Source organism: Sminthopsis crassicaudata, chromosome X (assembly GCF_048593235.1).
Source record: "Sminthopsis crassicaudata isolate SCR6 chromosome X, ASM4859323v1, whole genome shotgun sequence".
NCBI lineage: Eukaryota > Metazoa > Chordata > Mammalia > Dasyuromorphia > Dasyuridae > Sminthopsis > Sminthopsis crassicaudata.
The window spans coordinates 4,034,751-4,051,607 of NC_133623.1; the positions used below are offsets into that span (position 1 = coordinate 4,034,751).

Here is a 16,857-nt window from a genome sequence, read left to right on the forward strand (position 1 = left end):
CTCCTGGGGCCCGCCCCCCAGAGCCCTTCCCCTTGCAGGTACCTTGCAGCAAGCTCTGGAGATTAAGCTGAGCTTCCTGATGCAGCTCCTCCACACCTGGGGGCCGGCTGGAGGAGAGGAACACATTCACTGGCTGTTGCCATGGCGACTTGGGGTGGGTAGCAGATTTCTTATTCTCCAGACCCAAGTTGGAGGCAGCTAGGGAAGAAGAGCACTAAGTGAGCCTTGGAGATGCTGAGCCAAGGGTGTGGGGAGGCCACGTGATCGGCAAGGATGCCGCGGTCACCCGGAGTGCTGGGGAGGCTCCGCCATTCGACCCGCCAGCTCTCCAGAAGGCCAGGCGGACTGAGGGCTTCTCGGCGAGCCCTGGTGGGGGGGGGGCAGGATGGCTCCTTCACCCTCAAGAGCCAAAGAGAGAACATCCAGGAGCCCCTCTGCAGCTTCCCTGCCTACTTTAGCAGCCTCTTTGTGATAAGCAGAGGAGAAACAGTCTTTTTTCATGCTCTCATCCATCCATTCTCTCATTTGGAGCCATAACTAGGAGTTTTGCCACCCAGAACGAGTACCAAAACTCGGGCCTGGGAAAAGTGACATAAAACACAGCCTTAGTTGGGGTGAATAGGGTCACACTGAGGTCCCCCGATATCCCTTCAAGAGAGGTGGGCAAGGAGGGGCAAGAGCTCCCTGGAACCGGTCATCCAGTACTTTCCTATTTTCAATGCATTTTGATAACGAAGGGCTGATTTTTACCTTTCTCTGTGCTGAAGGAATGAAAATGTTGCCACAGAGCCCTCTCAATTCAGCAGTTCTAGGGCAAAGGCCCAATTGATTCACCCTAGTTATGGTTCTTCTCTCAGCCCTTCACGTACCAATATGTTCCGTGCCTGTGATGTGCCGAGCCGTGAGCTTGGAGAGAGAGCCCTTTCAGTAGAGCTAATGACACGACAGGGAAGAAAAACCAGGTACAGAAATGACATTTCAGCCTGAAATGGTGCTGACCTTCTCTTAGACAAAAATTGCTGCTGCTTCTTCTTCTTCCCCATCCCCTGCCAAAATGCCTCCAAAATGTGGCCCCTCCTGCCTGTCCCCCTAAAGCCCCACTCACTGTAAGTGTTGCCCTTCATGGGAGAGATGGGAAACAGACTATGACTGGACAGGCCAGGGAAGGCTGGGAAGGGCGGCTACATAGAGCGCCAGCATCCTAGAATTGCGGATAAAAATGTGCTTCTCAGGAGCAAAAATCTGCTCATTGTTACCTTTCACACAGGAAACTTTTCCATAGTGACCTGGACATTTATCATAGAAACAGGAATCATCCCTAATAAGGGACACACGCCGCAGGCCAGATGCCATCCTAAAAAGAGCACGTGGTTGGAGTCAAGGAACCATGACCTGAGAGACAGCAGGGACCTTTCAAACATCTTCCACTTGAAACATCTCACTACTTGTCAAAGCGGCCCTTCACTAGGGCCCACTTTCTTAAACGGTGGCTCGTGACTCCAGCTGGGGTCTCCTGACTGAATCTGGAGGGAAGGGTGTCACCAAATTAGCATTTATTCTCAGGAGAACTTTATCTACATATCTAGTGTATATACCTCGATGCCTGGGGTCACACAGAAATTTCTCCAGTGAAAAGGGGTCTTGAGTGGGAAAAGTTGAAGAAGCCTTCCTCGCCTTAGAGATTTTCAAGAAAGCCGGCATGTTGAAGAGGAGGTTCTGGCTGAGGTCTGGCTTGAATTCAATGGTGCTAGAGTTCCTGCCCACTCTGACTGGGAGGCTCTGTTCATCTCTCTCTCTCTCACCCATCTGTTCATTCATTCATCTGTGCATTTATTCATCCACTCAACACTCATTACATAAAAAGTTCCACAGGCTGCTCTAGGTTTGACAAAATTGGTCTGGGCTCATGGGAAAGGCATGAGTGGGAAAAGTCACAGAGGGGGCAGCTCTCCCACGTCCACTCCGATAATGATCTCAAATGGCCACTAGATTAAAAATGGATCAAGAAATCTAAAGACAAACCCTGGTAAGCTCTTGTGACAAGAGCGAGATGGTACAAAAACACAGAAGCTGCGAATGCTCAGAGAAGGATCTCCCCGGGAAAGCTGGAACAGACTCAGTGGAATGGGCCAGCAAAGGAAGCCCTCAGCGGGGAAAGTGGAGCTTCAAGTGTGGGGACAGCCAACTGTAGAGGTCTGACGAGAGACCCTGAAGCCCACCTGGGCCTGAGCAAAGATACATCAGGGAGAGGGGAAGCCGGTGGAAAGACACTGAGGTCAGGATAAACAGGAACCACGGCAGGTCGAACCTGGCCACGCGTGCTGAAGAGGAACCTGGCTGGTTCTGGCCAGTTTCACATTAGGAACTGAAGCTCGAGACAATACCGGACTTTGTTAGGAAGAAATATTATGGGATGAGAGACCCCCAGGAAGTAAACATAAAAGAAGAAATCGTACCACAAATACAAACAGCAGCTCAGGGGAAAAACTGCCTTAGTCATAAGGGTTACAAGAATCCTTGGGGGGAAAAAAGCAAGAGTTTTTTTGTTTGTTTGTTTGTTTTTTAATAAAGTAGGTGAAATAAGAGCTCTGGAGGAACAAATTAGAAAGAGAATAAAGAATTGAGAAGGGGAAGGAGAAAGGCTTAGGCAAGGAAAAGAGTCCCTGAAAGTTAGAATGGATCCAAGATAACTCAAATTAAAATGTAATTGGGGGGGGGGACGACAGCTAGGTGGTGCAGTGGATAGAGCACCAGCTCTGGAATCAGGAGGTCTTGAGTTCAAATTTGTGTGACCTTGGGCAAATCACTTAACCCCATATGCCTCATAGGGAAAAATGTAATTGGGAACTGTTAAACAAAATAAATAAACATAGCATACAACACAGATAATGTTAATTTGTTGTTTTCCAAGTCAATATGCAGTCAGTTTCTATTTGAGTTTGACACCATTGATCTAAGGCCTGGCAGTCTCTGCAGGCCTTTCAGAGGGTCTAAAATTCAAAATGAGTTTTTGTTTAGACTATGGTAAATATCTATAAATATAACCCACATAAGTAAAAACTCCCAACGGATGCTCAATCATTTTTTAAATTAAGGCTTTTTGTTTTTCAAAACATAATGGAAAATTACCTATGCATATGTACTGTCAAAAAAAAGTTATAATTATAAAATTAAATAAAAATTAAATTAAAAAAAACATAATGGAAGGATAATTTTGTGACATTAACCCTTGCAAAACTTTGTGTTCCAATTTCTCCCCCTTCCCCCACGTCCTCCCCAGATGGCAAATAGTCCAATGTATGTTAAACACCTCAATCATTTTTAATAGTATAAAGGGATACTAAGAACACAAGTTTGAAAAGCACTGCTTTATAAAACGGTATAATAAAAAATAAAAAATAAACAAATATAAAGAAAAAGACAAAAAGAAAAGCACTGATTTAAAGGATGATAACTTGCTTATATTTTGACTAAGAGACAAAGTCTTTGAAACAAATTCTGATGTCTACGAGGGTCACAGAAGAAATGGAATAAGATAAACAGAGGGATTGTGGGTGGTTTTGTTTATTTTTAATGTTTTTAATAAAGAAAAGAAAGAGGAAGAAAAATGGAGAACATTGGGAAGGAAATCAGGAAGAAGGCTTTGAGAGAAGAGCATACCAATAGGGAGGAAGGGGTGGGGAGAGTGGGTAGTGCATGAACCTCCCTCTTATCAGAAGTGAACAAAAGGAACACACACACACACACACACACACGCACACACGCACACATATACACACACACAAAGTGTGGTTGAACTCTACAGGGATTAGGGAACCGTAGGAAAAGGGGAGAGAAGGGAGAGTCATAAACAAAACAAACTTTGATTTGAGAACATGGGAAGAAGTGGATCTTTCCTTAATATGATGGCTAGTAACTAAAAGCAAGACTTGTAGTTTTATTTGGATACCTAAATTATTTAGAAGAAACAAAAGAGGCCTTTCCAATAAAATCATGGATAAAAATCAAACCCAAACAAACCAGGCCCAAATCCCAAGCCATCTGCAATGAAATTCAATGATTTTCCCATGATCGCATAGCTGGCAAGTGGCAGGGGCAGGATTTGAACCCCATCCAATCTTTACCAACTCCAAGCTTGGCTCTCTTTACTGGCCGTAAAACAAGGACGTCCATTTTCCCACCATAGGTGATATAGCACCTGAGTCGCTAGCAAGAGGTGTTAAAAAAAAAACAAAACAAAACAACAACAACAACAAAACAAATGGAAGGAATAAAGAGTGGCTAAAAAGCAAAAAGATGGTCACTTTTAGAGACTGTATGATGGGCTATCTGGAGAACCCTAGAGATTCAGTTAATTAATAGCTTCAGTAAAGTAGCAGATACTAAGTGGAAGGCCATGGATCATCATCTTTTCTGTACGCAGCCAGCAGAACGCAATAGAGAGAGCTAGAGAAAAGACGTTTAAAATAAGGAAAATATACTCAAGACTTGGAGGTTTACCCTTACCAAGACACACACAGAAATTATGTGGTTACAACTACAAAACACCCATTACTGCAGTGAGGACAGACCTAAGGAACCGTAGAAAGAGGAATTGCTCACGTGAGGCAGTGTCGTATAGTGGATAGTGAGCCAGCCTTGGAAGCAAGAAGACTCTTGTCTCCTACACATATTGGCTATGTGACCCTGGGCAAGTCAATGAAGTTTTCTTTATTCTGACCAGCTCTCTAAGATTCTAAGTTTCAGAGGGCAATCAGTCAGCAAGCATTCATTAAACACCTACTATGTGTCAAGCACTGATCTAAGTGCTGGGGAATTCAAAGAAAAATGTGGTCTTGCATTGGGAGAGGAAGTTCCTTGGAGAGGTAGAATCATGGGTCCAGTCCCTATTCCTATCAATTGTTCAGTGTTTGTGTTTATTGAGGAGAGGAGGAAAGGGAAAGGTAATAAATAAGCTTTTATATAACACCTACTGTGTGCTGGGCAGTGTACTAAATGCTTTTTACAAATATGATCTTACTTGATCTTCACCATAAATCCCAGGAAGTAGGGACTAGAATTATCGCCATTTATTGTTTGGGTCCTGATCAATTTTGATCGAATGCAAATAGAACGAAGGGTCTTCACCTTCCAGATTCCTTCCTTCATTTATTTAGATTTTTTGGACCAGGTAAAAGAGGCGATCCTTTGCCTCGATTGCCATGTAATCTCCATCACTGAATGGGTGTTGCCTCAGTCAAACTGAGACCTGTTGAAGACCTTCGCTTAAAAAGGCCGAGGGCTCCCACTGCATCCGGGGCCATCTCCGGTCATCCTGATCTCTTTCTGGCCACTGGACCTAGATGGTTCTGGAGGGGAAAGTGAGGCCGGTGACCTTGCAAGGCCCTCCCTGACTTTAATCCAATTCACTCACAGTCATGGCATCGCCTCTCTGACGTCACAGGGCCTCTTTTAGAATGAAGGACCGACAGCAACATCATCATTTGGTTGATCAAACTGAGGCAGACAAGTGATAAGTCTTGCTTAGAGTCATAAATTGATAAGTGTCTGAGGCTGGATTTGAACTCAGCTCTTCCTGACTCCAGGCCCCGGGCCTCCCTCCACTGTACCTTAGTAAAGGGAACGGGAAGGCCGGGGCCAGGTAGCAATGTTCTCTCGGAACATTTGACTGCTTTCTCGGGCTGCCTGTTTTTTGCATCCAGGCCCTCACTTTTTGCAAGGTCCTCCCTGGAGCTTGAACGGGGAAAAGTGGCTTAGATCCAAAGAAACCAAAGTGTTCTGATTCTCCCTGGGGAATCCCCTCCAGTGGAGGGGCACTGGGCTTCCAGGAAGGCCCAGCTGGGACACAAAGGTTTGTGGCCACTAGGTGGTGCTGGGAGTTAACCCTGTTGGTGAGGTGCTTTAGTTAGCTGGGGCAGAGCACCCCCATGCTTCTCATCTAACCCCTGCTGGCAGAGCCAGCTGCGATTTCCCCCCAGGTTTATATTTGGGTGATGCTGGCCTTTCAATAGCGATTTCAGATGAGCAGAGCACTCGGAACCCCCCAAGAACCTGCCATTCCCAGAGAAAGGAAGCGACTCGGAGATATGACATCCCTTGCTCAAGTCCTTGCACCAGTAAGTATTGAAAGGGAAATTTGAACCCTGAAATAAGGCGAAGTGAGCATCCTGGGATTAGGATGAAAGCTCTAAGTGGATGTGGGTACATCTGTAGATAGGGTGCATTTCCCACCTAAATCCTTGGGGGCTATAACTGTCTGAGCCAATAGGACAGAGACCATAGAGAGAGAGGGACCTCCTTGGCTAATCAACAGCTGATGAGGGGGTACAGATCATACAGGAGCTTCACATGTTCTGAGGAGTACAGCCAGGGAGGAGGAGAGGCAGGGCCCCACTGGAAGGACCGAGGCGACTCCAGCAAAGGCGGGAGGAGCGTCCACAGATTTTGTGAGAGTGCTGGAGAAATCCAAGTGGCTTCAGAAATGCTCCTCTTGGGCTCTAGATAGAGGTGGCTCATCCTTCCTGTCACCCTGAGGCATTCTGGGAAGGCCCCAAGGGACTTGAGGCTCTTCATGGAAGAAACCTAGCCCTCTGGGTCCCTGTGCAGCATCAACTAAAATCCACGGCCATTTTCAAATGGGTCGTGATTCTGTTTGAAAGGACCCTCCCACTTCAAAGTGTGCCATGGGAACAGTTCCTAAAGGAAGTCAGTTGTCAGCGGGTCCCAGAGAAGGAGGCAGTTAATTAACTAAGCATAAGACCGGGAATGGAAGTCCAAGAAACTGGGACTCTACCTCATTCCAAGTCGAAAGGCAAATCTAGAAAAAATAATGCCAGACTGGAGCTGGCTTTCAAGCACCTGGATTTGAACCTCAGCTCCAGGGCTTACTCCCTGTGTAACCTGGGACGAGGTCTGGTCTCTTTGGGGGCTGCCTCAATTTCCTCCTCTGTCGAATGAGTGGCCTCTAAAGTAACTCAAAAGTCTCTTTCTAGAGTTCCCCTCTTTCTTTCTCACAAGCCTTTCTGCTCAGTTCCTTGAGAAGCAGATGCTGAGAACAAAGAGCACCTTTCAAAGGAGTGGAGACTGCCCAGCCATGAGGCGGGATTTGGGAACTTGAGGCCCTGGAGGCCTTTCCCAGCTCTAAGACTCCACAATCTGGTCCAACTCAAGGAGGAGGTGGTCACTGAGAACACATCGAGGATCTTGAAGCCCAAAGGCCACATCGTTCTCTTGCCACATGTGTCCCAGGCAAGTCCACAACATTACGGCCACACACTGCAGAAGACCTCGGGAAGAGGCTGGCAGTGGGTGGGTGGCGGAAGGTTCCCCCGCCAAAATCGGCTTGCCTGATTTCAAGCCACTCCATGCCTGGCCCTTGACAGCTTCGTCTCCTCAGGCAGCTCAGTCCCAGGGAGGCTGGTGTGAAAACCTTGGTCCTTGCCTATCTCAGCACCGTCCTGAGGCCTTCTCCTGGTGCGCGTGAAGAGCAGCAGCTTGCTCCCTCCTGACTTTTGGAATCGGTTAAAGGCCAAGACCTCCTGGGACCGCATTGGGCCCACTTGATTCTGTCTACCCCTAGTGCTTCTTGTTGTCATTCGGTGGCATCCAACTCTTCAGGACCCCGCAGACCATGGCACACCAGTGCTGGCCACGGGGTTTCCTCGGCAAAGATACCGGCCTGATTTACCATCTCTCTACTCCAGTGGACTGAGGCAAACGGGGTAAACTGACTTGTCCAGGATCACACCAGATTTCAACTTGGGTCTTCCTGACTCCAGGCTCAGTACTTTACCCACTGAGCCATCTAGCTTCTCCCAAGCTCCTCTTCCTACTCCAGCCTCTGGAATAAGAGGATGATAGTTCCGAGGAGGAAGGAATGGAGGCCAGAAGGGCAGGAGCACTAAACGGATCCCAACCATGCGTCCCCAAGGCACGCTCATCAAGTGAGGTCTCTTCTCTGTCTTGGGCTGCACTTCCTGCATCCTGTGTAGACTGGGGGTGGGATGCAGGATGGCTCTGATGGGAAGTCTGACTTCTCTCCAGGGGTTCCAGATGCTCGGGTTACAGGGAAACTTGCTCCAGACAAATGGTTCAAGGCCAGGAGAAAGCAGCTTCCTGCCTGCTGAGGAAAGCCTGGATTCCTTTGGGGGGAGGATGGAGGCATCCAACCCAAGGGACTCACGGCCCATAGCGAGGAGGAGCCCAGGGCTTCCTGTTTGCTCGGCTGCGGCCCAGGCCCGGGCCTCTGCCCTGTGTAAGAGGCCTGGCCCCTCCTGGTTGGTCACAGACGTGTGGAGCCAAACCGGGTCCCGGGCCAAAGGGTCAGCTCCCACCTGAGACCGCTCTGCCCATGCTACTTTTTCCCAGAAGACAGTCCCAATGGCATCCCTGGGCAGCTCTCCTGGCTCCATTAACCCCTCAGAGGGACGTGGCTTAGCCAACATGCTGGGGCATCCTATTGTGGCCAGTTGAGCCCTTCTCACTTGAGAAACCAACCTGGGCCGGGGGGGGGGGCGGTCGGGGCTGGGGGGCAGCGGAGGAAGGAGGAGCTGGTAGGCGGGGTCCTACCGGAAAACCTAGAAACCTGGGTCTTAGACAGCAAGAGGCTAGAGTTTGTGAATTCTAGTACTGCTGCTGTGGGATCTGGGAAAGGAAGGAATGAAGGAAGGTCAGAGGGAGGAAGGGAGGGAGAAAGGGAGGAAGAGAGGGAAGGAAGGAAGGAAAAAAGGAAGGAGGGAGAGAGGGAAAGAAGGAAGGAGGAAAGGGAGAGAGGAAATGAATATCTATTAAGTACCTACTATTCGCCAAACATCATGTTATGTCCTTTACAAATATTATCTTATTGGATCCTTACAGCAATCCGGGTTTTTCAGTTGAAGAAACTGAGGCAGGCAGAGGTGAGGTGATTTGTGTGGGGCCATCCATCTGACTTTAGGCTCAGGCCTCTATCCACTCTTGGGCCCTCCCGGCCTGGGCTAATTGACCCTTCAGAGGCCCCTCTACTGCTAGCTACAGTTGGGCTACTTGCCTCAACTGAGGCTCCTCTCTAAAGGGAGGCCTGGCTGCCCTGGAAGATGAGGGGGAGAAAGGGGGTGACAGGAAGGAGAGTGTTTGTGGTTCCTCTTTCGAGAATGTTTATGGAAATCTAGAAACTTGGCAGCTTCCTGTTCTTCTTGGCCCTGAAACAGCAGCCCAGGCTAAGTCTAGGGTTGTTGCACAAGATTTGAATTTTATATGTGCATATACACGTACACACAGACATCTGTCCCCAGAAAGGATTCCCTGCCACGGAAAGATTGTGTGACCTTAGCCAAGTCATTTCTACTCTCTGGGCCTCAGTTTCCCCTTCTGTAAAATGAAGGAATGGGATTAGGTGATCTTTGGGGGCCCTTCCTGTTCTCCCATTGTGAGAGCTTCTCCTTGTCAAGCAGATGCTGTTCTTTCCTGGACAACCGGTAGATGTTTCTCTATCCAACCTTCGATGTCTCAACCAGTCTGGTCTATATGCCAGTTTGGTTCATCGGCTCTGCCCTCAGCCACCCAAGCTCACTCTCTTAGCAGAGGCTCCACTGGCTCAGAGATCCATCCCCAAACCCGTACTGGTTGGCACCCCTGCCCCTGCTGCTGGGCAGAAGCCAGGCCACATGGCTGGGCTCCAACTGGGCTACCCTGGGACAACAGAGCATTGACATTTGGACCAAATGCCAAGGGCCGTGGCCTCTCATTCTGCCCACCTGGCAGCCGAGCAGAAGGCTAGTGCTGGCAACACATTCTTGGGCAACTCACCCAAAGAACCATTTGTTGACAGTGGCAGGGGGTCCAAAAACCTTAAGAAAAGAGGAGCCAGATCCAGAGCTTCTAACGGCTGAGGCCTGAACCTACTGGCCCCCCAAAAGGCAGAGGGCAGAAAAGAGTACCAGCTCTGGGCTCCATGGGGCCTGGGTTCAAATCCCCCCTGACAACTGCTGGCTCTGAATAAGTCCCTCCCCCAGCATCGTCCCCTGGCCCTCAGTTTCTTTCTCTGTCAAATGGAGGGGCTGGGCAAGAGGGCATCCCGGGGAGCCTTTGGGCCCCCATCCATAATGCCGGTGTGGAAGAGCTGAGGAGGGCTCCGTGGGCCCGAGAGGCCCCAGCTCCAGGCTGCAAGGAGGCACCCGCAGCCCTAGCAATAGTGACAGGAGCTGCCAGTTCCCGAGCGCCTTTGGGGTTCCAAAAGTGCTTCCCTCTCAAAAGCCGTGGGAGGTGGGAACGGAGGCGCTGTTACCCCCTTTTACATGTAAAGAACATCTGCGTAGGACACCGTTTCCAACGGCGCCTGGGCTGCTTGGGAAGCTTAGCAGGGGCATGCCACTGAGCTGGGAAGCTCTGGGAGGCCCCGGGTTAAAAGAACAAGGCGGGGCGGCTCTGGGAGGGGGGAGACAGAGGCAAAGATGGAAAGAGAGATAGGGACAGAGACTTGGAAAGAGACACCGAGGCAGAAAGAAAAGATAGAGATAGAGAGACAGAGATACACAGAGAAAGACAGAAAAAAAGAGACACAGAGATACAGACAGAAAGAAGGAGACAGAGAAACAGAAAGGGACAGAGAGACAGAGAGAGACACACAGAAAGACAGGAAGAAAGATAGAGACAGAGATACAGAGACATAGAAAGAGACAGAGAGAGAGATGAAAGAAAGAGACAGAGAAATAGAAAGAGACAAAGGGAGACACACAGAGAAAGACAGGAAGAAAGAGACAGAGACAGAGATACAGAGACATAGAAAGAGACAGAGAGAGAGACGAAAGAAAGAGACAGAGAAATAGAAAGAGACAAAGGGAGACACACAGAGAAAGACAGGAAGAAAGAGACAGAGACAGAGATACAGAGTTGGAAAAAAAAAAGATACAGAGACACAGGAAGAGATAGAAAGACACAGAGATACAGACGGAAAGATAACAGAGACACAGAGAGGCAGAGCCACACAGACAATTGTGTTGGGAAGAATTAGTGTGTGTGTGGAAGGATTGGAGGAGAATTCCCCGTTCACCCCCTGGCATCCCTTTATTTTGCGTCTCAGTCTGGACAATGTTTTTTCGCATATGGTTCTTTCCCTTGTAATTTGGCTTGTATTGCATCTTAATTAAATGTTGTCATTGCTCTTAGGTATCTCTGCGACGTCTAGCAGTAGGGAGATCCGGCCAGTTGGGGATGGGCCACATTTTGAATAGTTATCAGCCCCAAGTAGCCACGAGGAACCTGGGAGTGGCTGGTGGGAGGTAGGAAAGCAGACAGGGAAGAATTACATAAGGAGGAAACTGAGGTTCAGAGCAACTCAGTGAGAAATCTGGGATGCAAAATGAGGCTGTAAAATCACAGAAGCTTAGAGCTGGCAGAGCACTGGGGATTCCGGGGCACCTTCGGGCCCCCGTCTATAATGCCGGTGTGGAAGAGCTGAGGAGGGCACCGTGGGCCCGAGAGGCCCCAGCTCCAGGCTGCAAATCTCTTATTTTCCAAAAATGTAAACTGAGGCCCTGAGAAAGGAAATGATTTTTCGAAAGCCACAAAAGCAGTAAGCAGAACAAGGACTGGCGTTGAGCTCTCCTGACTCTTAATCCGCTCTGGGTTGTACCACTCTGAGTAGAGGGCAATAGTAGAGTAAGACACAGGGCAGGAAGGGAAGAACAAAGTGCTGGAAGTCATGGAGCCGAAATCGGGAAGTTCTGGGTTCAGCTTCCCCTAACGCTTGGCGGTTGGGTGACTGTGGAAAAGTCATTTCACCTCTCTGAGCCTCAGTTTCCTCACCTATTCAATGGGATAATCATCCCTGTAGCATCTGCCTCACAGGACTGCTATGAGGCTCCAGTGAATGTACAAAATATGACTGGGAAACTTTAAAGCACTGGAGAAATGTCCAGTGCTTTATAATTACGTTACACATTAATCTAATACTATTAATATATTATATATAATATACCAATATAATCATAGTAATATATATTAATGCAATATATTATATAATGTCCATTATATAATAATTATATTATTGTTATAGAAGTAAAGAAGGAAGTAATCCTGGATATACACACAAATAAATCTATACACACATATATAACTACCTATATGGAGAGTAATTATGTATGTACAGAATAACATATGCACATATATACACACACGCTGTTACCTCTATAGTTTCTGCTGTGTGTGTGTGTGTGTGTGTGTGTGTGTATGTGGTAGAGAAGAATGTAGAGGTCACAATGGGTCACCAGCTTGAACATGAATCAGCAAGAAAAAGTTGCCATTTCAAAAACAAGCCAGGATATTGGGGTTCACAGGAAGAAACATCCCAAACAGGAAGTGAGAAGCCCTCTGCTCGGCCCCAAGAACTCTCTCGAGTTAGGGGTTAAAGAAGGCCGCAGTGGATTTCCAAGAGTCAGAGCCTGGAAGGCTCAGGATGAGGGCACTTGGGGGTTGTGTAGAACAGCTGCAAGGGGGCTGGACTCAGGGGCCAAATAGGGAAGGCCTCTTTCTTAGGGCCTCCAGATGGCTGGAGGAGGCGGCGGGGAGGGGGGGTCACAAAGACGACTGAAGTACCAGGGGAGTCTGGGTAATGGGGCAATGGGGGATGAGGGTGGAACCTGTGGATCCCAAACCAATTGCCTCAGAGCAAAAGCAAGTGATGCAGGTGAGATGCTATGTGTGTAGAAGTGAGGATTCCAGGCATGGTTTTAGGAAGAAGAAAGGGTCCCCGATTGGAACCTTCGGGGATTTTTTGGGTCCTAGCTTGAGATGCGGGACTCCTGTTGGGCTACTTCCCATGAACTCATTTGAGTTAAAAACTTCTCTCCACAGAGCAGTTAGAGGGTACTGCAGTGGATCGAGCTTGAGGACCTGAGTTCAAATTTGACCTTAGATGGTTGCTACCTGTGTGACCCTGGGTAAGTCCATTGTCTCCAAAAACCCAAACCCAAACCTTCTACCTGGATTACCATATCTGTCGCAAGCACAGGAGCCGTCGGCGTCGGAGCTGTTGTCCCTGCCCTTTGCCAGTTGCCAGAGTCTTAGGGACTGGTTACCTCATTTGAGTTTGAGGCTACTCCAGGGAAGAAGGTCAGGGGGTTACTCCCTCTCTCCCCCACCTACTATCTGTGTGGTAACTCCTGCCACCCACCTACCACAGAGAGCCAACTACTCAGGACTAGGGGCAAGAGGAGTCTGAACAGGGCGGGGATGGCTCTCCTGGTCTCATAACACACCTCGAAATTTAATCATCACTCACTTTAGACAAGAGACAGAACAATCCAACGAGCAGATTTCTTGGAAGACATGATGTTGCACGGCTGTAAGAGGCCTTCAAACACAGAACAAGGAGTTTTAGAGCTGGAAAAACCTTCAAAAACAAGAATGACAACCAGCAGAGAAGGAAGGGACCCTAGAACACAGACCACGGAATGGTTCTGAGAAAGACCCAGGAGATGGCAAAGCCGGGAAGACCTCTCCATTCCAGAAAGCTGGGAGTACCCCTCAGCCCACACAGAAGGCAAACAGCATCCTTCCCACACAGTCACCTTGACTCTTTCCCTTTAAGCCACTCTTGGTTTGCTGGGAGCTTGTTGACTCCCTGTGACCACCATAAACATGGAAAGGCTGGAGAAGCGAGTCCCGGTTGGTCAGGAAGCCTGATCAGCTTCACAACTAAAAGCCGGAGACTTTGCTTCCTCAGCATTGTCCGATAATCGGATCTCAGAGGGTCCACCTCAGAGACAAATCCAGATGTGTGTGTCGGCCCGGGTATCCTAAACGGAGGGAAGCAGATGGGGCCTCTGTCAGGGATAAACACTCGCACGACAGTCTAGACACAGGAAGGTTGCTTAAAATTCCAAGGGAGAGGCAGTGACAGGCAGGGCTCCCACTCACGTATCCAGACCAGCTCACCAGCCAGGCTGCCCGGGTCGCTCAGGGGCGGAAGCTGTTCCTAACGGGCCCGAGAAGCTCCAAAATGTTACTCAGACCCGCTGAAAGTCAGGGACAGAAACATGGAATGGACATTGCCAGAACCAGAAGGGACACAGGGGTTCCCCAGAAGGGAACATGGATTAGAGAATATCAGAACTGAAAGGAAGTTTGGAACAGAGAACATATGTTAAACCTAGAACAGGCCTTGGAACATAAAACTTTCAGGCCTGAAACTGAGAAGGACCCCAGAAGGGGAGGGGGTGGCAACAAATTCACAAATTTATCTCATTTTATCTTCCAGAACAACCCTGGGAAATGGTTGCTATTATTATACTCATTTTACACATAAGGAAACCGAGGCAGACAGTGGTTAAGTGACTTGACAAGAGTTTGAGTTTCGGTCTTCCTGTCTCCTAGCACTCTGTGCCCTGGGCCACCACCTAGCTACCACTAGAACACGGTACGCAGAATGTCCTAAATGAAATTGCCGCTCAAATGGGAATTTTGGGGTTACTATAACCCCTGAGAACAAAGACCTTTGAGCTGGGCTCTCAGTGGCTAACACCTCTGTGGTCTCACTGCGGGTCCTGATTGTCTGTCAACTCAATCACCATGACAGCTTATAGAGTGGTCTCCCTCTTTCATGTTTTTCCCTGCTTTGGTGCCTACATTCATCCATCACCACTACCAGAGAGATTTTCCTTAAGCATAGATCTGATGATGTCCTTCTCCTACTCAATAAACTTCAGTGGCTCCCTATTACCTCTAGGATAAAATAATTCAAATGCTTCTGTTTTGCTTTTAAAGAAGTTCTCAACCTGGCCCAGAGCAAAGTAAGAAGGAGCCAGGACCAGGTGTCTGGCTAAGTCCTACCATCCTGGGCCAAGGGCAGCGAAGAGGACAAAGGATAGCTTGGTGATGGAAAGGCAAGGAAAAAACGCAGCAGCAGGGATGGTCATGTCATGATGATTTGGTGGCCATGGGATTTTTGTTTGGTTTGTTTTTGACAAAAGAGATGACACCTTTGGAGGAGCCTGAAGAACGAGCCAGAGGATTGTGTAGCCTTTCCCAGCCTAGGCCCATGGGGTCTCGGGGGAGCCCGGAAGGTGAAATCCCCAGAATGGCCCTCAGATCTGCCCAGCTTTGCTTTCCCATCTCTGGCTCTTGCTCAGGCTCTTGGATCTGGATAATCTCTGCCAGCGGTACCCCTTTGAGCCTGTGCTTGGGCTCCCTAGTCATCTGGGGGGGGGTGCAGGAGTTCCTAGTCATGGCCTTGCCAGCCTGGCAGGAGCAGGGGGGAGGAGCCAGAGTCAGTCCCAGGAGCACCTCCCTGTGGCCATCTCCACACTCAACCCCTTAAGGAGCCTGGGCTCAGGCCACAAAACAAGGGGAGAGCCCTCGGGGCCTCTGCCCACAGTGATGAGCAGTAGCTGATACAGGCCCCCTCCCAGCTCCCCTTGCTCCCCAGGGATTATGCACTCTAGGCTTGCAGAAATGGGGAGGGGATGGGAGCTCGATTTGTTTTTCTGGACTCCCAAAGCTCTAGGGTCAACCTCTTCCCCTTCTACCCCCCCCCCCAAGCAACCTCCTCAGTTAAGTTACTTTTATAATTCCTGTTGCCATAACAACAAGACTTAATAGGGACTGGCTTTTTTTTTTCTTAAAATAATTTGACTTGTTTCCATATCAACGGGGAATTATTTTGGTTTTGATTTAATACACTGAGAGGACTGGGTACTGAACTGGGCAAACACCTGGCAGCGCCTCCCTTGGCACAGACCCGGCCTGGGGAGCTTGGCGGAGGGGAGGGGTCACTGGGGCCTGTGCCCCTGGTGACAGGGAACAACAAGGCCAGACCTACTGAGGCCATGTCAGGGTTGTTCCAGGGCCAGAGGGATATGTGTGTGTTTTTATCGGAAAGGCACGCTAAGCCTGGGGGGCTAGCGGGTCCACTCTAATGACTTCAGGAGCTAGAGGGGCTGAGTTGGGGCTTGGTTCTGCCCCTTGCCCTCCCAGTGATCTGGAACAAGCCCCTCTGTCCCCTCTGGGTCCCAAATTCGATGGAGGGACTCAGCCCAGGTAGTCTCCACGGGACTTTCCCGATTTGGCCTCCTGGGGAAATGTATCTCCACAGTCGACTGAAAGCAGAATCCATCCAGTCTGAGCTGGAAGCACCTCCTCAGGAGCCGGTGGGGCTGGCCCCGAGCAGTTCCCAGGGGACTGCTTGCTTCTCCTTAGAACTCCAGATGCCCCAGAGAGCTCCCTGATCCATAACTAGCATAGTGTCAGGGGCACTTTGTCCCAGGGCACTTCTTTCCCCAGCCATCAGGGCATCTTTCCTCCTTCTAATGGCCCCGTCCCCCCAAAGCCGCCACTCCCTGGTGAGTACTCGGTCCTCTGCCCCCTTTCCTACCCCCCATCTTACACTAGGTCTTCACCCTGATAATAACAGTTCTAGCTCTGGTGGATGCCTGGGACCAAATCCCAAGGAAGGCCCACGGTACCCTAAACGGGACCGCGAGCATCGCGGCACTGATGGCAGGAGCCTGGCCCAGAAAGCTGGACAAGAGCTCGGCAAGCGTCCGGCACAACCCCCCATTACAGAGTGCAGAAGGCCTGCTGGCTCACCCCTCCGCTCCCCTGTCTCACGCTTGCTCCACGGTGAGCTGTTGTAGCCAAGCATGCAGCTGGCACATTCATTGTGACTGATCCCTCATTAGCTTCAGACCTTTCAGAGCCCACCCGTCATCCAGTGTGTGTGTCCCGGCTGGATGGCATCCCCATATGGATGGGAACAGAGAATGTCAAGTCTGGGAGAGAACACCGGCGCTGGTGGGGGCTTTGGTACTGCCCTCACTGCAAGGGGTCCCTGAAAACTTCCAATCTAGCTCCTGGGCTCAGAGGGGAGCAGGACACCTGGCC

The 16,857-nt window shown here is 49.5% G+C and overlaps 1 protein-coding gene across 3 annotated transcripts in view; it reads right to left on the reverse strand.

Moving 5' to 3' along the window:
* NHSL2 (NHS like 2) overlaps nt 1-16,857 on the reverse strand; it is a 75,201-nt gene that overhangs the window by 23,415 nt on the left and 34,929 nt on the right. For 2 of the 3 annotated variants that reach the window (XM_074278517.1, XM_074278515.1), the window contains exon 2: nt 43-198. The exons of the other annotated variant lie outside the window; for it this stretch is intronic. In XM_074278517.1, the coding sequence (XP_074134618.1) occupies nt 43-198 (156 nt within the window). The remainder of the gene's footprint in view (nt 1-42; nt 199-16,857) is intronic. 3 annotated transcript variants of the gene reach the window in all.